We start from the raw sequence: 21,039 nt of genomic DNA, 5'->3' as shown, positions 1-21,039 counted from the left end.
CAGCACATGGCTAAACGTAATGTATTTTTAATGACTACTGAAATTGCATTGCTCTAATGTTTCTCTCTCCTCATGTAAAGGTCAGAAATGGGGGCACTGCGTCGCCAGGAGTTTTTCCTGGAGCTGCCGTCTGGCTGCCTGCTTCCAACTGCCCAGCAGGGTCTAGAGCAAGTGTGGCAGCTGTTGCTCATCTGCTTAGTGTGCAGACTGCTGTGGAGAATTGGTAAGATGAAAGCTTCAGGGGGGTGTACTGTAGATATTACATTCTGACATATAAAGTGTGTGCCTATGAAACTGGTGTTAATAATAATAGCAATGTAGTTAAAAAGTGAAGAGATGTGGGCCTACATGTATGATCTAAGGGGTAACTTATAAGAATTTATCAAAAATTGGAAAAATTAAATAAAAAAAAAAACACTTTCTAATTACATCACAGTGTCGTTTGCAGTTGAACATGGAAAATTCTAATTGTACACTGACACAATTTGGTAAATTTTTGGAATTGTAGTAATGATTATGATAAATTGTAGTGATTTAATAAGATTCCTCATATTTATTACAAATGGAGAGTACTGATATGAAGTGTGAAGGTGGTGACATGATGGATGTGGAATGATGAAGAGTTGTGCGTCTTTCCTGTTGAATAATAATAATAAAATGCATAGGTTTTTAGAGAATATGTTTCTCACTCTGTCCACCTCTCTCTCTGTCTCTCCCCCTCTCTCTCTCTCTTTCTTGTTTACAGGCTGGCTGCCCTCCTACGTAAAGCATTTGAGTACAATAGCTGGAGGCTTTTACACACTCTACCTGTTCTTTGAGCTTCACATGGTGTGGGTGGTGTTGCTCAGCCTTCTCTGCTACCTCATCCTCTTCCTGTGCCGACACTCCACCAGCCGCGGCCCCTTCCTCTCCATCACTGTCCTTATCTATCTATTACTTGGGTAAGCACATCTTTTCAACATCACTCTTTATTCAGGTGTGGTACTTTGTATTTTTTTTAAATGTGGTCTCCATAAACATTCACTATATTCTTTTTATTTTAATTCAATTAGGACTTTTTTTTTTACCTCTTACTGTATATATTGCCTTCTTTTTCAGGGAGCTACATATGATGGACACAAACAGTTGGCACAAAATGAGAGGTCAGTTTATAATGCTTAATAAATAATTTCTTGACCTTGCTGTTCGTGTTCTACACAAAAACTAGTAGCTGTGTCCGAAAGCCCAGGCTGCAGCAGAGTTAAGCTACATTTTTTGGACACACCGTCATAGAAGGCTGTTCAAAATTGAAAGAACAATAATCTAAAGACAACTGATGTATCCTGCGTGGTACTTATTTACCCACAAATCTTTTGCAATGCATTTACAACACAAAGGGAAAAAACAACACCTCAAAAATTGTGGAAAATGAACATCTATAAAGGAGTTTGTTTTAAACCGTCGGTTTTTTAAATTATAATTTAAAAATATATTTTCCATGAATATATAAAAGAATCACACAAAAATATTCTGTGCCACAATTGCAAGAGGCAGGAACATACTGGTAATGTCACCACAGTGCCTCAGTAGACTGTTTCATGTGTGTATCCATAGAGCTGGACATTATTTAATCGCATTGCAGTATAATCATTAATTGTATCGACAATGTGCTTTATTAAGTAAACGAAGAATATTATCAGTGCTTAAAGAACACTGACCAAACTGTACATTTTAATTACAGAGAGTGTCAAAACATTACATTTTAACGTTTTAATGTTCATTAAAAGTTCATTAAAAATCATTGTAATGCATTATTGCATATCATAAAAAAATCCTAAATATGACTGTCATATGTGTTGTTTTTTAAGGTTCACAGATAGTAGTGGCCATGAAGGCCATCTCTCTTGCCTTTGACTTGGACAAAGGCACGGTGGAGAGTGTACCATCTCCAGTGGAGTTCATGGGTTATATTTACTTTGTGGGGACGGTGATATTCGGTCCCTGGATCAGCTTCAACAGCTACAGGGAAGCAGTAGAAAGCCGGAAACTTGTGAGTCACAAAATCACTAAAATGCCTTTTATAACAGCTACCAAAAATAGCAGGCTGGAAAGTGATGGCAGGATCTTAAAGCTAACGGCTCTTATTTTTTTACTCAGAGTGTGTCCTGGTTTGTGAAGGTGATCTGCAGCTGGATAAAGAGTCAAGTCTGCCTAGTTTTCTCCAACTGTGTTGCTCCATATCTCTTCCCTTACTTTATCCCACTCATGGGAGACAGACTGCTTCGCAGGTAAGTGTATAGTAGATATGTTATGGGTAGATAAATATATATATTAACATATTTTTTTAATTGAAATAACTTCTGTGTATTACAAAAAGAAAAATAGTGCTTTAATTTTACACTTTTAAGTGATTACAATTGATAATCACTGCACAAATACTGTAGGTTAAAGGTGGTGAAAAGTCTTTATCTTTGTTTTTTGTCTAACCACAATGAATATTTTGGATAATACTAGTTTTAAACGACTGATATTTTTCCATGTAAATATGTTTTTGTTTGGGTGGGTGATTTTAAGAAAATTAGTCATGCAACCCCTGTAATATTAATTGTGAAATCATTGGGAGTTTTTCTTTTCTCATGTTTGGTTTCTTTTAAAATACTGTACATTGTACAGTATATAGCTATTCTGATGATTTCTAGTTTTATCTTACAATTTTTTTTGTATTGTCTCCCCCAGTAAGAAGAGGCGAAAGATAAGGTAATCTTCTGTGCTATATTACTCTTTTTAACACTTAATTAAAAATATGGTATCCTACTCCAATTTAACATAGTATATCCATGCATCCGGTTTATTACTGACGCCCCTTGTAGGATGATACTTTTTTTAAACTAATAATTCTTTTTTTTCTTTTTTCTTTTTTTCATATATATATTTTTTTCTGTTTTGCTGCTTAGGGGCTCTATTGCAAGGTAAACTGATTGTTCTATATTACTGGTATATTATAATTTGTTTTTGGATATAATGGGATAAATTGGTTAACTCTGTTATTTGTTCTGCATTCTTTCTGTGATTGGTTTTGTCAGGTGGCTGCTGGCATATGAAAACACCATGACCTTCCATTTCAGTAACTACTTTGTGAGTTACTTTAGTGAAACCACCACTACACTGGCAGGTGCCGGATTTACAGAAGAAAAAGATCACCTCAAGTGGTATAAACATGTATAATTTTTTTTTATTTTAATATATATTTTTTTAACTTTTGAAGCCCCTGACATGCTGATGTTGTTGTTCCTGCAGGGATCTTGCAGTGGCTAAACCCCTCAGCATTGAGTTTCCCAGGTCTATGGTGGAGGTTGTAACATCTTGGAACCAGCCTATGTCTCAATGGCTCAATACATGTAAGCTTGTGTGGCTTTTTTTAACACGTTATGGCCTATTTAAGCAGTACTGTGTGAATCAGGGGGGGGGGGGGGTTTGACTAGCCTTCTAATTTCTACTGTCTGTGTAAACTGGTCACATTTAGATTGTACTTTATTACACTATTTCAATGCATTTTTTTCAGATGTATTTAAGAAGGCTCTGAAACTTGGTTCATTCCAGGCCATCCTCATCACCTATACAGCCAGCACTTTACTGCACGTGAGTGTACCTTTACAGTGTCTCTTTTTCCCCATGTTACTACAATGTAAGTTCACAGATGTTTCTTAATATCCACTTCTCAATTAGTGATTTTGTGAAGCTCTTCCTCTGTTTCTTTCTATGTTTTTTTTTTTTTGTAGGGATTAAGTTTCCACATTGGAGCAGTGCTCTTAACTCTAGGCTTCATGACATATATTGAGCATGGTGAGCATCTACAGTGTATTTATCTATTTATTTATTTATTTATTGCACATAATTTTTGAGGTCCTATTGTCTACACTTACTACCCTTACCTATGATTGACAGTTCAGTAAAACAAATGCACTAGTTTAGTAGCCATAAATATGTTAGTCCTGGTTTACGTGGTGTAATTCGAATTTCCACAGTATTGCATTATGTTTGATTGTACATTTTATCTCTGTTTTAGTGTTGAGGAAAAGACTGTCTACCATCTTTAACGCATGTGTCCTCTCAAAGAGATGCCCACCAGACTGCAAACATAAAAACAAGAGGGTGAGATGATTTGTGTTCGCAACCAAATCAGAAATCTTATATCACACCTATATGTTGCAGCAAAAAATGCTTGAGTATATAGGAACATCAATACTTTAATACATAGAATCAAAGCAAATCATTGGTCTGAATTTATTCATACATTTCCTTACTTAATCACTTATGTTTAGCAATTGGAAGATTATTAAAATGAGGAGGCTTTGTAGAAAAAAGTCCTGAAAATTTTTGTTCAACCCCTTGAATTAAACCTGAAAATCTATAATTCAATTGCATCTCAGTTGTTTCAGTTCAAATCCAGTATAGCAGCTTGCAGAGCTCAAATCATTAAGATTATTTCAGTCCAAATGTTTGTGGGCCTAACTGTATGTAATTTAGATACTGTACTTTCTTTCTGGTAATAATAGTGTCCCTTGCCACATCTGCTCCTATTTTTTCTAGGCGTTCTGGGTGTACTTTATTAATGGGAGCTTTAGTGTGCTAGCAATAGTCCACCTGACCTACCTGGGCTCAGTCTTTGGCTCCAGCATGGATGATATAGACTCAGATGAGGTATTTTTTAAAGTAAAAAAAGTCTTTATTTCCCCCTGTAGATTCTAATAATATTAATCTATTTTCTTTAATATTCTCTATGTTTCACAGGATATCCTGGGTGGTCATACTGTTCATAAATGGACAGAGTTGAGCTGGATCAGTCACTGGGTGACCTTTGGCCTTTGGGTTGTGTACCGCCTTATTATGTGACTCTTATGGAGGCTGAGAGTTTGGCTGGGGAGAGAAGGCAAGTAATAAACCGCCTGATTGCTGATTTGGACAGCAATGAGCAGGCCTAAGTCTACATGACATCACTGTGAATTCCTGATACACTGGACTGGAGAACATCATCTCTGACAAATCCTGAGAGGATATTATCTACAATACTGATCATCAGTACGTCTTCACCGCAGACCTGGTGGCACATGAGCTGAGAACTCCATACATGTTTTTACGTTGCTTGGTTATTTTAAATTAGTTAGTTTTAAAGGTAAATTATTATTCCAAGAGCAATCAGCAGTTTGTAAAAATGGGGAACGATATGAGCGAAAACGGATTTTATTATAACTTTTTTAATAAAGAAAATGTGTTTCAGTGCTTCAGAGCTACACAGATCAGGCCAATGTCTTGTATATAACATATGCACTCGTTTCAGCTTTTTCTTACTGCATTGTGATGTGTTACAAAAAAATTAAGGAGTCTAATGTATTTTTATGAAGCTGTGCTGGTGAGTTAACCCATTAATAGCCATTGGTTATACTCAACACTTGTTTAAGGCATTTTGCCCTTCAGTCAGTCTTAAGTCTCTTAATTATGAAAATTAGCTGATACCTGGGGACGTAAAATCAAAAAAAACAAAACAGTAATAAGTATTAATTATTAGTTTAAATGCAAAGATTGTTGTCAGACAATGGTTTACTTAGCATTGTGTTTAAACCCTGACCACCAGAGGGCAGTATTGTACTCATTAGATCACAGTGTTCTGATTTTTATATGATAAATGATATATGTTTTTTTTTACTATGATAGATTTTCTAAAATTTGATTTAAACAATTGCAATATATTTACATTCACATACATTATCGCAGTATATCACAATATATTGAATCATAGTCCCTGTATCGTGCTATGTGTCTCATCGCCAAATATTTACCTATTTTTCATTGCTGGTTTAAAACAAAGAAAAGCGTGTGGTTCGCTTGCCAGCAATACAGAGTGTTTGTGTGATAGTTTTATAGAGTTTCATATATTATGGGATGTTTTTATGTTCCCATGTATAATAGTTCCACACTGCAGACTAACTCATTCACTATCTGGGAACTCTTCTTAGTGCAGCCGGTTGGTTAATTATGTCTAGTCAGTAATGTAATAGCACCTGGAGGACCCCAGATGGTGCTCTGAAAACCGTGGTTAAAACAGTGACACGGAACTGGATTGGGATTAATATACTCGATACCCGACCGATTACTATATGCCACTGGATTGAATTGGGACATACCATACCCCAATGAGTAAAGAATACTCATGCTACCCCAGCTGGAACACATTTTATCACAACACATATCATACTGTAACTCACACTTCACACATCAATTCAGCACAGAATCATGTTGATTATTTCACTCATTTTTGATTATGCTGCTCATGAGCCAATGCAGACATTTCCTGGTCTGCGGGAAGCACTTCCCAAAACATTAATAATGTGAACCTGCTCTTATTTTGGACTGTTTACAAGGAGTCAAAAAATCCTATTTTTGTCCAACACTGAGTAGATTAAAAATACAACTCATTTCATTAGTGTGACATTGAGGTATTTATGTATTTACTCTTATTGTATTGCAAATACTTTGTTTTCCTTTTTTCTTACTTCCAGTCTAATATTACAATCCTACTCCCTCTAGCACATCAATTCGATAGTATTCAAAGTTGGAGTTAACTTCTCTTTATTGTTTGTGTTTGTTATTTTATTTCTGTAGATGTATTTCAGACAGTACTTTTGTGGTGGATTAGATTGTTTGATAGATTCTGAATGACATTAAAATGTGCCAAGCAAAGCAATCAACTTTAATTCATTTTAATGTTTAAATAATCCCTGGTCCAAGATTTTCTGTTCACTGTTTACCCACATAGTGTATACAATATACATTTTATTTAACACCTCCATTTGTCAATGAATAATTAATAAAAAAAAAAGTTCAAAATCAAAAAGTTGTTTGCATTAGTTGAGTATGTATGTTTTTTTTTGTGTATGTGTTGAGTGGATTAAAATGTTTTGCTTGTGCAATAACATTGTCAAACAGCAGATGGCAGAAACCCGTTGGAATTCTGAACATGAAGACAACAGGGACTGAAGGCTCGATTCGGTTCACTGAACCGATTCATCTATTCTAGTGAATCGAACAAGTTTTTATTTTAAAATTATTTTCGCCCAGGTTGATTAGCTAGCTCAGTCGGTTGTATTTTAAGCATTTTTGTTGACTTCAGTATTGTCCACTGTGGTTCAGCTTGTATGTTGAACGTTTCAAAGCATTTTATTTATTTATTTATTAGATTTGTTTTTATTTGATACATTTTTAAAGATTAAGATTTAAAGTCAAATGTCCTATTTTTATGAAGGCAATAATTTCTGGTAACTTTAGTGTTGTCCGTTGTATTTTTTTTTTTTAAAGAAAGGTAATTTTCGTGAATTAGCTGGTCTGTTGTTTCAAAGCATTTAAATTATTATTTATTTATTAGTAAAATGTTATTTGATACAAATTTAAATATTAAAATAAGAACAATTCACGTGTATATATTTGTAATAAATAAACGTTAATTGCTTTTTTAAAAGGGTATCATTTCAGTATTATGCTATTGTATTTTCATATCAGTAGCAAAAATTGTCTTAAAAGGACGATAATGTTGTTTATAACAATTATTTTGGGATATATACACATATATGCATAATTTCTAATATTGCAGTTAAATATGAATTAAATTCTTTCTGTTTTTAAATGTACTGCAAAATATATTTAATTACTTTTAATACATTATATAGCCTGTTAAACGTTTAAAAACAGGCTGTGTATCAGTAGCAAAAATTTCTGAAATGACAAAAATATGTCACATATATCACATATATCACAATTATTTTGGGAAAATATATCGTTCACATAACATTCTGTTAAACGTTTTAAATAAAAAATAATGTGCAGATATTATTATTAGTCTACTGAACAACCATTCATTGTTTCGGTCCTTTCTTTCTAAAAGTCCTTTCTTTCTAATTAATTAATAAATTATACACAATAGTAATAATAGTAATAATCTTATATAGGAAATTATATACGAAGTTTTTTTTTATTATTTAATTAATAACACATCTAAATTACATTTATATTCCCCTGCCATTTAAACCGTATTAGTTTGATTCAGTTGGTTTAGTTGATTCAAAGAGTCGTTGCGACCGATTGTAAAGAACCGATTCTGTAGTGGTGCTTCGTTTGGAGACAGGAAGCTCGTGGCTCCGTGCTGAAACATGGCGCTGCCCACCCGCATGTTGTTGTGTGGCCGTTTAGGGAGCCGCAGTGCTGGAGCGGTGCTGCTGGCCTCTAACCCGGGGACTGCCCGCCTCTCCCGGAGATACTTCATCACCGGCAGCCCCCAGACCCGTGAGTACCCGCACCGCCGCGGTGGATCAGCCTGCAGGGGTTCAGTGGAAGCTTGAGGTCATGTGTCCCCGTGTTACCGGTCCCTGTGTAAACCCAGCCCGCGGACCCTGCGGACCCTCCGCCGCCGTGACTCTATTAAACACGTTTATTAATTAAACATTAATTAAACATTCGAGTTTAGCTTATTTTCATGCACTCTGACTGTCTCTCTGTACGCTACAGTGCTCCACAGTAGCCCACACTCTTTATTAGGCAGGTTACGTAACTTACGTAGCTAGTAGTCCTGTCACCTTTGTTACAGTGACCTAATAACCGCTACTGGAGGCTCAAACAAATACTAATCCAAACAGTTTTGAAGGTTAAAATCAACGTAAAACCTGACCTTAGAGCCCTTTCTCCAGTTTGACCTTAAGTTATCTGGTGACACTTTGGCAGCCTGACATCTAAAAAGTCCAGCTCTAGGACATGTGTTGCTGGTAGGGGGGTTTAGGTGGTATATGTTAGTTATTCATAAAGGTTAATAAAGCTGCTTATCCTGAAAAAATCAATCCATATCTAAAATAAAATCCATATCTCCACTGTACATAGAAAAACCTGAATCTCTAAAACAGCAACTTCTCAAGAGAAAGATAAAATTTCAGTAACTTTCAGTAGAAGTCAATGTAAAAAAAAAAAAAAAAAAAAAAAAAAAAAAAAAAAAGTTTATTATAGGTTTATTTCAGATTTAGGAAAATTATCGTCAATAATTTTGAATATCAGGGTACTTCTTTTTTGCTGTTTTTAGCAAAGGAAAACTTCACACTGTTCTCCAGGAGTAAGTGCATGTAGGAAGGAGCCTGCTCTGTCATCATCTTGTAGGCAACTGTAAAAGCTTTAAATTTCTAATCTAAAATATCTAAAGGAAAAAAAAAGGATTTTAGATATTTTCTGTTAGTCCTTTCATCAAGAAAGAAATTTGACGAGGGACAGTTTGTGTGTCCATTGTTTAGTATTTTAAAAAAGCTATAAAATGGAGATACTTTTTCATTGAACAGCGTCAATATGCTTATGAGTGATACGTCCCTAAAATAGCATCACAATATTTCAGGGTATTGTGATAGCAGTGTACAACTTTAACAAAATGAGTATTGTTAGGGTTTATTTAGTATTATTATAACAGTTTTATACTTAAAACAGTAACTTAGAAAAATTCTAGTAACACAATAAAAAGCATAACAAAATAATATAATGCAACAAATAAAATCAGCGTCAAAAATAAAATGCAGCAGATTTAGTGCATGCATATAAACTGCAAACAAGTTTAAATAAAAAAGGTAAATAGTAAAACAAATTCAAAATATTTTATTATGTCATACAATTTTAATATAATATGCATAAGCTAGCTTAATGGAATGTGGTAGGTTTTTCCCTGGATGCTATCTTTACCAAAAGTTTTTTTTTTTTTTATGTTTTGTCAAATTGTCAAGGTTATCGTTATTACAAAAAATACCCTAAAATATTGTAATGTTATTTTTTAGGGCTAAGCTGCCCTCCCCAACAGGACACACAGTAATGGCACGAGGAACAGTTTCTTCCCCAGAGATGGAGTCTCCATTACACCCCTTGTCCTACATAAAGATAATATACTCTCTTCCAGAGCCCCCTCCTCCCCATTTTCCCCAAGCTGCTGTCAACACACTGACACTTTATACTCAGAACTGTACACCTGTTCACACTGCATTGTTTACACTATACAGGCGGATACAGTAATATACACTGTTCGCACAGTAAATCTACTGTTGACATATGTGGCCCTGCAAGTGTTTTGATTCTATTTTTGTTCTATTGTTATTCATTGTAATGTTTCATTATACAACTGCAATGAAAGAGTGTTATATATCAGGCTAAAGGTAACACTTATTAATTTATATTTTCTCTTAATTACTTTTTAAACATTTGCTTAAAATTAGTTAGATTTGTTTTGAGAACCCAGGACTTAGCTGATCATTTTATAAATGTCCTTAAAACACAGTTAAAACACACTTATTATTAAATATGCATCAAATGTTTGGCAGCTGAAATGACCTAACTTACATGAAAAAAAAATAGAAAAAGTAAATTATAAAGTCTTTTCTCTTTTTCATATTGTGCTTTGTTGGTACGTCTGCTGGCATGTTAAAAATGAATGAAACCATGTGGGAAAATGGATTCTGTGAATCAGGTGTGTTAAAGCAGTGGAATGCAGAGGATATAATTTTAATGTATCACAATATATTGCGATACTGTAGACAAGGCAATATATTGAAATTGTTTAAAGTTTTAGGAAGCTCTCATAGTACAACAACATCCTTTTATTTATAAAATATTAAATAAGTGTACTTTTTATCCAATAAAAACAGTGTGATCTAACAAAAGAGTACAACCCTGCTTTCTAGTGGCCAGATTTTAAACACAACACTAAATGAACCACTTCTGAGACTTCTGAGATTTTTACATGTAATCTAATTGATGATGTGTTTTTAAAAATCAGTGCAGTAATGCAAAACAAAATATTGTGAAATTCAGATATATGCATATTTTCTTACCCATTAGTCACAACTTCCTTAATATGAGTCTCTCTCTCTTTCTGTCACAGAGCTGCAGTTTAAGCTGGATGAGCGGACCGCCCACAGCAGTCTTGACCTCTTCAAGAAAGACACCGGTGTGATCTACCGCATTCTGGGCCTGGACCCCAGTCATGTGCAGGACTCCCCTCTCCGCTTCCGGGACTGGGCCGTGGTCCTCGCCGACAACCACGTCAAGTCTGGGCGTCATTACTGGGAGGTTACGGTTAAAAAGTCCCACGAGTTCCGTGTGGGGGTTGCTGAGGTACTGACGTCCCGTGACGAGTGCATCGGTACAAACGCCTCCTCCTGGGTTTTCTCCTACATGCAGAGGAAGTGGTTTGCCATGACCACCAATAAGATGGTGCCAGTAACACTGGTAGGAAAGCCCGATCGGGTCGGGCTGCTTCTGGACTTTGAGGCAGGCAAGCTCAGCCTAGTGGACATCCAGACAGCCAAAGTGGTCCACACAATAAAGACACAGTTCCGTACGCCAGTCTGCCCTGCTTTTGCGCTGTGGGATGGAGAGATACTCACACATTCTGGGTTAGAAGTGCCGCCCGGCCTTTAATAGAACACTCACAATCCGTCAGAGCCACAATCTGCCTCTAAAACGTGGTGCTTTCCAGAAGGTGTTGAGGCTCCTTGCTCTGCACAGTTTTGAGATTTATTTATTTTTTCTTTTAACAAAACTGACGCAGCACATGAATGTCTTGAGATGAATAATATGTGCTAGATGAGAGAAATCTCAAAAGTGTGCACAGTATGGGGTCTTCAGGGCTGGAATTAGGAATCCATGCCTGTCTTAAAGGAATATTTCAGCATTTTTCAACCCGGTTTTTGTCAGCCACATTTACATCATACTGTTTACAGATTTTCATTTTGAACAATTTCTCTGTACTCTTTGAAAACAAAAACCTGAAACCTGTTGACATTTTACATTTTAAAATGAATATCAGTTAATATATATTAATTTTTAATTATTATATATGAATATCAGTCAATTTACATGAACAATAGATTCATAAGCATGAGACAGATGTAAGAGAAAAGCTGTTCTTATGAAGGGATAACCATAGAACTAAGACTGGGCAATATATTGTGAAAGTATTCAAACTATTTCATACAGAATATAAGAAAATTGCCTTATTCATATTGCTACACTGAGTGCAACTGTCTTATGCATTTCCTATTTAAATATTTATAATATTACTTAGAGACACAGGTAGGTATTTAGCATTTAGAAATACAGCATGCTCTGTTTTGTTCTGTGTTACAAATAAATACATATATTTTATTAATATACTTAATGTTTATACTTTACAAATAATAAATAATACTTTCATAATAGATAAAATAAAAATAAAAATATTTCTTGAATGAGGCCGAAACACATTCAAGTACACAAATGTCAGAGCTGTACAATCTGTATAAATGTGCGTTCCTATGTTCTTTTTGTGGTGGTTAAAATGCACATTACTCTTCGGGGGTGTTGAATGAAGACAGATCATATCCTCTGCAAACAGGATTAGGTTACCACCATGCCAGTTGTACAAGTACAAGCAGTACAAGTTAATTTTGTTTTTCGATGTAGTGCTCCTCTTGTGCCAACTCTCACTATGTTAATGTAACTACGCACAGTCCTTAGTCGTAATTCTAGGGGGAAATAAAAAGCTGGAATATTTCTTTAGTATATCAGTAATATGTAATATAAACAGGACAGTATAGAATGACCATCTCAATGGAAAGCACTACTGCAGGATCCATGCTAAGCTAACTGTAGGATACAATTCAACAGCACAACTCGCCAGTTTTCCCAGTTAACTATTCATAAACATGGTTAACATATGGAAAGAAATATATGTTGAACTGTGGGACTGAACAGTGTTATAAACACACACTACTTGAAGTATTAAAAAGTCGGATCTTCCATTGTTGCTATCGTGTGAAAATAATATATCCAACCATGAACAAAACCTTGAGTTTAAACTACTACAGAATTAAATAGATGAATGTGTGATAGATGAAAGTGTATTGCTATTATGTTTATGCAGTCTCTTGGTGTGCATCCGTGCTGTTCAGTGTTATGGATGAATTGCATTTTCAATAAAAGAGAGACTCTTTAACATTTACCAGCTTTATTTAAATTGCATATACTGAATTTTACACCTATCTTACATTTTCTTGTTTCTTGTGGATTATTGGTTCTACAGGTAAAATGCATCTGTGTTAACCTGTGTTGGCCAGAAAATATAGTCTTAATTTAATGGCAGTGGCTGTATAGACCCGTGTACAAAGAGTATACATCGTAATGTCTCTTAAATTCTTTTAAAACACTTGCATTTCAGCAGCAGCTTGCCTTACACACAGGGCTGCACAATATATCATTTCAGCATTGCCTTTGCAGTGTGCGTGTTTGCAGTAGTTACATTGCAGAATGTGTGATTAAACTATGCTACATCTTGCTTGATACAAAAGCATATTTGCCCAATATGATTTACCTTACTTTACTATTTGATACACAGAGGGCTTTATTAATATCATGGAAAGCCAGATCATTGACTTGTTTTCCAATGTTGTGCACCCCTACATTTTTTTTAAGCACTTGTTTTTAAGCACTGCTTATACTGACCATAATAAATAGGAAGGATAATAAGTAGGAACTCACAGGACATTACCATCATAAAAACTTACAACATAAATACAAATGTTTTAAATATACATATGTAAATTTAGTGCATTATATGCAGATAGATATTTACAAATATACAACACTTGAGTAGTGATATAAAATACAGCATCTGTACAGAGTGTCTTTTATCTTTTAAACATAAGTTAAATCATCAGGTTTCAAATTTATTTAGTCTAAATGATGACATAAACGATAAACCCTGACACTATATTGCATATATAGTCATTTTCTTTAAATTTTTAATTTTTTTAAATGTTTTCCTGAATATTTACATTAACAGTTCTACCCACATTGGATTCATTATATTAGTTATACTGGTACCAATTTAAAATAAGACTACCCTTATAAAGGGTTTTTAAATGGTTTATAAATGAGTTTATTAATTATTATTGATTAGGTTGTAAATGCCGTTAGGTTTAAAAACCATTAATAAACAGTTACAACCCATCAATTGAAATTGCAACAGTGATCCGATGTCTGCTTATTCATTTAATTCAACTTAGTCATTTAGTTTATAGTAAATAGTTAAACATCCTTACAAATATATAAATATGACAGGTTAATAGAACACACAAAGTAAGATCAGTATTTAGGAAGATCTGAGGCTTGACAGTTTAAATGAGTGTGGAATTAAATTTGCTAATTTATAGCTCACTGTTGACATTTCTATTTATGTGTTGTTATATATTTATTAACTGCTTCTTAATTTTTTTAAGCATTTGCAACCTAATTAATAACCATTAATAAACCATTCATAAACCCTTTATGAAGCTAGATTTATGTTAAAGGGGTACCATTATACTGTATTTATACAGTATTTATAGAGTCTTTGGTTAAATAAGATTAATAGTTACATTCATGTGGAATCTTTCAATTCAGTTTTTACTGCAGTCCACCCCCACCTTTTTTCTCCTATGTTCCCAATTTCCCATCATACCTGCGCCATTTTTGTTAGCATTTTACAACCCGTTATATTGCATGGTGCTGAGAGCTGTAGCTGGAGAGGATTAACAGACAGGCTAGAGCAGTGGTGGACAAAGAGGTGCTGGAGTCCAGCAGATTGTGCTGATATCCCTGCTTTAACAGGTGAGTTAAATCAGATGTTCTCTAAAAGGAAAAGCACAAAACTGAGCAGGAATCTGCCCTCCAGGCCCGGAAATATCCACCCCTGGACTAGACTGAGAATGTAGAAGTCCTTCCTTCCTGATCTTAAAAAATATTATGACCCGTATGCAGTCTTCTAGATCAAACTGATCAAGCCTAGTGTAGTTAACCAGGCTAGAATGATTCTATGCACATTTTACGTTTGTTTTTGACTGAAGATGTCTATTGACACCAAAAGTACCCTGATACATTTCATACTAGTATGAACATGATATTTAACTATATACCAATCAAACACAACATTATGACCACCTCCTTATTTCCACATTCACTATCTATTTTCAGCTTCACTGATCATATAGTTGTATGATTACACACTGTAGTCCTGTATCTGTTTCTCTACATACTTTATTATCCTCCCTTCACTCTGTTCTTCAATACTCAGGCCCCCGCAGGAGAGAAAACCACCACAATAGAGCAGCTATTATTATTGACAGCAGTGCTGCTGGAGTTGTTAAACACCTCAGTGTCACTGCTGAACTTATAATAGTCATGTGACCACTGATAATGGACTACAGGATGACCAACACAAAGAGGGCAGCAACAGATGAGCCAGCCAAGGTGTGGAGTCTGATCCACTCATTAAAGCACAATACCCACTTCATACACCACCATCATGCTAGTATCACTGTAAAAATGGATAAAGGGTGTAAAAACAAGGAGATGGTCGTAATCTTATACTTGATCTGTTACTTATGCTTTGCAGTCTAATCTCTAATAATGTATCTCTAATAATAAAGTGCTACGTTTGATTAATTGAGACCCGACAGTTCAAAACAAATTTGAACTGAACTTCCCAACTCTATACAGAAATAATAGCAGCCAACCACAGGCCATAGTTCCATAATGTGGTAATATACCACACGCCTCTCAGTAGTGCCATCTATCACACAAACCCCTCCAGAATCTCCATGTTCCTCAGATCCATAGCATTCAGTGTAGGCTGGCTGTGTGTTTGTGCGCTGATCTCCTGAGGAGCGAGTGTGTGAGAGTAAATGCGCTGGTACTCCTCCAGAACTTCTGCCACATTTTGATGACCCGACAGCAGAGCATCATCCAGAGGAGTGTTTCCCCACCTGCAGGCCAAATTAGATGTGTTATTTATTAACAATATCAATATACGAAAACCAGATCTCTGAAAAATAAATAAATCGTTAAAGAAACTGGTTTAAAAATATCCTTGTGTTCAGAAGAAAGTGTTGGATTGCAATGTTATTCAGAAGTAAGATAAGGGTTATTAGACTCATGTGAGAAATGCTTGGTCATTTAATGAGCTACACTTACAAAAGCTGTGTGTAATGCATGTGTAACACATGTCAATTGTCTCAGCATAATAGAGTTGTAGAGGTTCCTAATGATGTCCTAAAATAATCCATGCCATGCAACTTGAATATTAACAAAGTTTCTATAGATGTTAGGCTTTTGTAGTGGGTCTAATTTTTTTTACCTATGATTTTATGATTCCTACACTTAAATTATTATTTTTACCTTATATGTTTTATATCTTAATTTTTTATTTTTTTATTATTATCCTCTTTTTTAAAACAATTCTTATACCTTCTTAAAATACTGTTTTTTATGTTTTTTTATTACTCATTTTATTCTATCTACTTTTTTGTTGTTGTTGTTTCTGTCAATCCTTTCCCTATGTAAATGCTCGGCTGCATTGTAAATGAGGGCCACCCTCAATGTACTCCGAGTTTAAATAAAGGTTGATTGATTGATTGATCCCACACATTTTCAATCAGGGATAGACAAGCTCTTTAGGCAGCAATAGTATGTGGACGACACTGCTATACTGATTCCCTCCATGACAATCTAAAAAACTGCCCACTATTTTTTAATGAGTGTAGTACTACAGTGTATTTTACCTGTCCTGAACACGTGGGTTCACTCTGCACGTCCTGGTTAAAAACTTTACTGCTTCCAAATGGCCTGAAATTAAAGAAAGGACAGTTACATTACATTTCAGACTAGGAACACTATATTGCTTGAATGAATATATAAGCAGAGGTAGGCCACCTTCTGCAGAAGCCACGTGCAGTGCAGACCGAGAGTCATAATCCCTCAACTCCATATCCATTGCTGACAAAGCAAACCTGAGAAGATGAAATGAAAATCTGTGAGAACAGTAATGTGTTGCTGTCTTACCGTCACTGTCATAATGGTTATACTGCTTTTCAAGCAAAGGATACTATTGTGCCTATACATTTCAATCAATGCCCCAGAAATGATTTATTGGCTCAACTTAACTCAGTCAAGTCATCATTTTGCTTTGACTCAGCTAAGTTGTACATATATAGAATTTTAAGTTTATTCAACTTAACTGAGTCAAAGCTAGATTATAACGTGAATCAGTTAAGCTTAAACTTAAATGAGTTTTGTTCACACAATTATAATTTAGTTATTTAAGAAAAGTTATATATTGGTATTCTCAACATATTTAGCATATTTTTTAAAGAACTGCCAATACTGACAGCAAAATACTACAGCAGCACAAGAATGAACAACGTAGCCCCAAAACAACATACTGTGAGCAATAGGAACACAAAATAAAGGTAACTTGCTCTTACAGCCTACAACACTGAGTCCTGGTAATCAACACATATATCACACTAATGCCTGCCTAGGATAAGGCAGCTTTGGGCAACAGTCAACACAAAGATGGTAAGTAAGGAAGAGGCCACAACCAACATGCAAATATATGGTGCCAGGAGCCTTATGGGAAAGCTGTATGAAACAACACTGTAAATAGTGTAGCCCAAATTAGTATTATTATACTAATGTATTTTTTGTTTTTCACCTATTACACCTATTTCTGTTTCCACCCTTTCTACTATGCAAAGCATTCATGGAAAGTTCACTACTAGAAATGCTCCAAAAGTACGTAAATTAAAATGACAATTTTATACATACATATTTTTATTTTTTTTTTAAATCTGAGGGTTTGTTATAGCAACAGTGATGTGTGGGCCACTTTAAAGTTTCTCAAAGGCAGATTAAACCTAAGCTTGCACTGAAAACTAGGGCACATGAGGTTTAGTGAAACAACAAAGAATCATGCAAAGAGAACAGCACAAAAAAATCTTCCTTTACCTCCTGAGTGCTGAAACATCTCCACTGTATGCAGCAAACATCAGCTCGATAACAGCCTTATTCTGTAAAAACACAGGCCATATATACAGTACACTGTCAGATCACACATCATACAATAGTTTTATGTGATGCTCAGTATTAACTGTATTACTACAAATTACAAATTTAATGTTTCTGTTTTCAGGGTTTTTTTATTTAAAGCTAAATAATACATTATGTATTAAGCTACTAAGCTTCTAACTACGCTCATCATCAAAAAAGTAGTTACACAGTAGAAGGGAAAGTCAAATTGAAATACTATTCAAAAGGAAGATAAAGGTTTCCACAAATGCATTTTAAATCAGGTATAGGTCTTGCGATGGGACTGGACATTCCATAGCATCTGTGTCTTTAAGATAAGCTTTTGAGATGCAAGCAGTATATGGACGCGAACTGTATTGTTGGAACAGAGCACCTGAGTGTGCCTTATCACCAGACCCATCCCTGATTGAAAATGTGTGGGATGTGCGAAATTTGGAGCTGCATGGGATGGACTACTAAAGGACACCATTAGGAACCTCTACAGCTTCATCCTGAGAATCTGTATGAGTAAATAATGCGTTACACAACATTTCTGTATGTGTGGCTCAATAAATATTGCCCATTTTAGCCTAATTATTTTTGAATTTACTGTCTACCTGTCTGTCCTTCCATCTATCCATCTTGCAACTAGCAAGATCGTCCGCAAGGGCTGAGCTCTTAGTTCTCAAATTATATTTTAGTGATGTCTGTGTGGTCTGTGCATGAGTCTCACCCTCTGATGGCCAGCTTGTCTGCGAGGGTCCAGCTTCTTGGCGAAGTGTCTCAGGTTGTCATAATTATGGAAATTAAAGAGAGAAACCAGCTCCTGAGGACAAGACCCCATTCATGGTTAGGTAATTATTATTATGATGGTATCTGGGGAGGATATATGTGTATCTAAGGAAAGTGTAATGTAAAAGAATGCAGGAGTACCTGGCAGAAATGGATGCCTCGCACACTGTTGCCCACACGGTCGAGAGGAGGAGACCAGCACATCACTCCCATGATATTAGGAACCACCAAGAGTACAGCACCTGACACTCCTGACTTAGCCGGCAAGCCCACCTGAAAGAAAGAGATATATAAAATATATATAAACCCCCAGTGTACCCCTATTACATTTTGGTCACCAAATTCCTCTGCATCATATATATGTAACAAAGTCTTGTAGATGTTGAAGATAATACATTTAATGGAACTCCTACACACTAATATCTATTTTCCTTACAGCACGGGTCCACTTGCACTTTTTCCTTGATGGTTTCTATTAGTTTCATTGAAAAAAGCTGCCATACTGCACGGTACATGATTAAGTACTGTTTAGTACTTGAGTAGTACATTTTAGAATTAACTGCTTGCAATACTTAGGAACAAAAATGTTGAACACTTTATTACTTCTACTTAAGTATGATGTTTAAAGAACACAGCAAATTCTACTCAAGTCATTTTTTTGCCTGGCTCTCTAGTATTTTATACATCCCTGTACATCACATACAGGACATATGCCTTTTTAAACATGGAGAAAGGGCTGAAACCTTTTTTAGGATAAGATTACAATGATAAAAAAGTAAAAAAATACTTTAATATAACACTGCCTACTTATAGACTGTTCTTTTGCTTCACTTGCATTTAAAAAAATCATCATGAGCCGCGATTTTATAAGAAAAGTGCAAGTGTTATATGTTATATTTAGCTGAGTATCAGGTCAACAATTTCTGATTTCAAACTTATCCCATGTCTACTTTTAGCTATTTTCAGGGACCCAGTACATTCTAGTGAATTATATATCACTGCTGTCATTCAAACCACCTGTAAATCCCCCATACCACCCTTACTCTCTTTTTGCATAAAGGATACAGTAGTAAGCTGCAGTCTAGGTAGGATGGGTCCCCTGTAAGACTATCTTATGAAGAGTCCTTCTCGGTAGCCAGTCAGTTCTGTCTTTTAAATTGCCCCAAACGTCGGCTCCATTTTTTTTATTTGTCTAAATACAAAGGATTTCTGCCTTTGGAAGAGCCTTTAATGATGTTAAGGGCAAGAAATGCAGCCTATCTAGAATGAGGCCTAGACATTGAAACGATGCTATTGCAGTTTTAATGCCACTGGTTACGATCATTTCTACCCATTTTACTGCCCACTGTGGATGGTAATTCAACCTTCAGCGATGTTGTAAAGCAACAGTACATTTGTATGGATGACTTACATGGAAGGCGAACTGGCCGGAGAAGTCGTACATGCCGCAGGAGTGCATAAGACTGAGGGTGTTTCTCACTGCCTCCGCACTCAGCACTCGCTCGCCTGTGATCGGACAGATCCCACCGTTAGCCAGAGTGGCAGCCATGACACTCCCAGACTCGCACGTTATCTCGATGGAGCACAGCTAAAGGAGGAAGATACAGAGACAAACAGAGAGTCAGTTAACTGAGGATAGACACAGTGAGGGATTGCTCATTTCAGTGTTCATTTTCTTTTTTATATTGTACGTTAAATCTCTGGTCACCTGAAAGTAGAAGTCAAGAGCTGCGATCATGTCTGTTCCACTGGGAAAACACTGTAGAGGACAGACAGATAAGAAAAGAGTAAGCTGAGTGTAAAAGATGAACATCTTTTACAGGATATTAATAGTCTTTCAACATGTGCATACTAACCCTCTTCTCCTTTAGATAATAACCAATGGCAAAGTTCCTGTTACCCGTCTCTTTTTCTGACTGAAATCTGTGGAAAAAGAAAAGAAGTTTTCAAATGCAATTAATGAAACTGAAGAGCATGTCAGTTAAAGAGGCAAACAGTAAACAGTATTAGAAACTAAGTATTGTGTCTTACGTGGCGTTGCTGAAACCCACATACTCTCCTCCTGCCATTCTCTTCAGATAGTCCATCATCTGTGGAGGGAGAACATAAATTCAATGAATCATTGTTTATACATGAAGCTTAAACAATATATAGGCATGTCATGATAATTAATAATATAGTTATCAATGTTTTGTACAATATGGGCGATATGGCCCTAAAATATATGACAATATTACATGATATTTTCTTAATGATGATAATCTTAATGATATGAGATGTGACACTGAACTAAATCTAGAATGTCATGATACTAATACTGCACTCCATATATCTCCATAT

General features: G+C 35.5%; 3 protein-coding genes across 3 annotated transcripts in view; 2 read left to right on the top strand and 1 right to left on the bottom strand.

Moving 5' to 3' along the window:
- porcn (porcupine O-acyltransferase) overlaps window positions 1-7,143 on the top strand; it is an 8,316-nt gene extending 1,173 nt beyond the window's left edge. Inside the window, exons 2-15 of the mRNA XM_049486166.1 lie at window positions 81-223; window positions 746-941; window positions 1,099-1,142; window positions 1,848-2,029; window positions 2,137-2,267; window positions 2,716-2,736; window positions 2,934-2,948; window positions 3,063-3,188; window positions 3,277-3,377; window positions 3,542-3,618; window positions 3,759-3,822; window positions 4,046-4,131; window positions 4,570-4,680; window positions 4,771-7,143. Coding sequence (XP_049342123.1) covers window positions 88-223; window positions 746-941; window positions 1,099-1,142; window positions 1,848-2,029; window positions 2,137-2,267; window positions 2,716-2,736; window positions 2,934-2,948; window positions 3,063-3,188; window positions 3,277-3,377; window positions 3,542-3,618; window positions 3,759-3,822; window positions 4,046-4,131; window positions 4,570-4,680; window positions 4,771-4,872 — 1,392 coding nt within the window. The 5' untranslated portion in view covers window positions 81-87 and the 3' untranslated portion in view covers window positions 4,873-7,143. The remainder of the gene's footprint in view (window positions 1-80; window positions 224-745; window positions 942-1,098; window positions 1,143-1,847; window positions 2,030-2,136; window positions 2,268-2,715; window positions 2,737-2,933; window positions 2,949-3,062; window positions 3,189-3,276; window positions 3,378-3,541; window positions 3,619-3,758; window positions 3,823-4,045; window positions 4,132-4,569; window positions 4,681-4,770) is intronic.
- A 988-nt stretch (window positions 7,144-8,131) lies between these two features.
- Window positions 8,132-13,027, top strand: spryd4 (SPRY domain containing 4). The gene is made up of 2 exons (XM_049485812.1): window positions 8,132-8,313; window positions 10,928-13,027. The coding sequence occupies exons 1-2, from the start codon at window positions 8,181-8,183 to the stop codon at window positions 11,464-11,466; spliced, it is 672 nt and encodes a 223-aa protein (XP_049341769.1). The 5' UTR covers window positions 8,132-8,180; the 3' UTR covers window positions 11,467-13,027.
- gls2a (glutaminase 2a (liver, mitochondrial)) overlaps window positions 13,017-21,039 on the bottom strand; it is a 23,168-nt gene continuing 15,145 nt past the window's right edge. The window contains exons 9-18 of the mRNA XM_049485811.1: window positions 20,731-20,789; window positions 20,556-20,622; window positions 20,408-20,458; window positions 20,111-20,287; window positions 18,841-18,972; window positions 18,641-18,733; window positions 17,848-17,909; window positions 16,774-16,850; window positions 16,623-16,686; window positions 13,017-15,827 (exon numbers count right to left, since the gene is read on the bottom strand). Of these exons, the coding sequence (XP_049341768.1) occupies window positions 15,638-15,827; window positions 16,623-16,686; window positions 16,774-16,850; window positions 17,848-17,909; window positions 18,641-18,733; window positions 18,841-18,972; window positions 20,111-20,287; window positions 20,408-20,458; window positions 20,556-20,622; window positions 20,731-20,789 (972 nt within the window). The 3' untranslated portion in view covers window positions 13,017-15,637. The remainder of the gene's footprint in view (window positions 15,828-16,622; window positions 16,687-16,773; window positions 16,851-17,847; window positions 17,910-18,640; window positions 18,734-18,840; window positions 18,973-20,110; window positions 20,288-20,407; window positions 20,459-20,555; window positions 20,623-20,730; window positions 20,790-21,039) is intronic.

This window comes from Astyanax mexicanus, chromosome 12, assembly GCF_023375975.1.
Source record: "Astyanax mexicanus isolate ESR-SI-001 chromosome 12, AstMex3_surface, whole genome shotgun sequence".
Taxonomy (NCBI): domain Eukaryota; kingdom Metazoa; phylum Chordata; class Actinopteri; order Characiformes; family Acestrorhamphidae; genus Astyanax; species Astyanax mexicanus.
The sequence above is the reverse complement of the archived record's forward strand: the minus strand, read 5'-3'. Positions and strand labels throughout refer to the sequence as shown.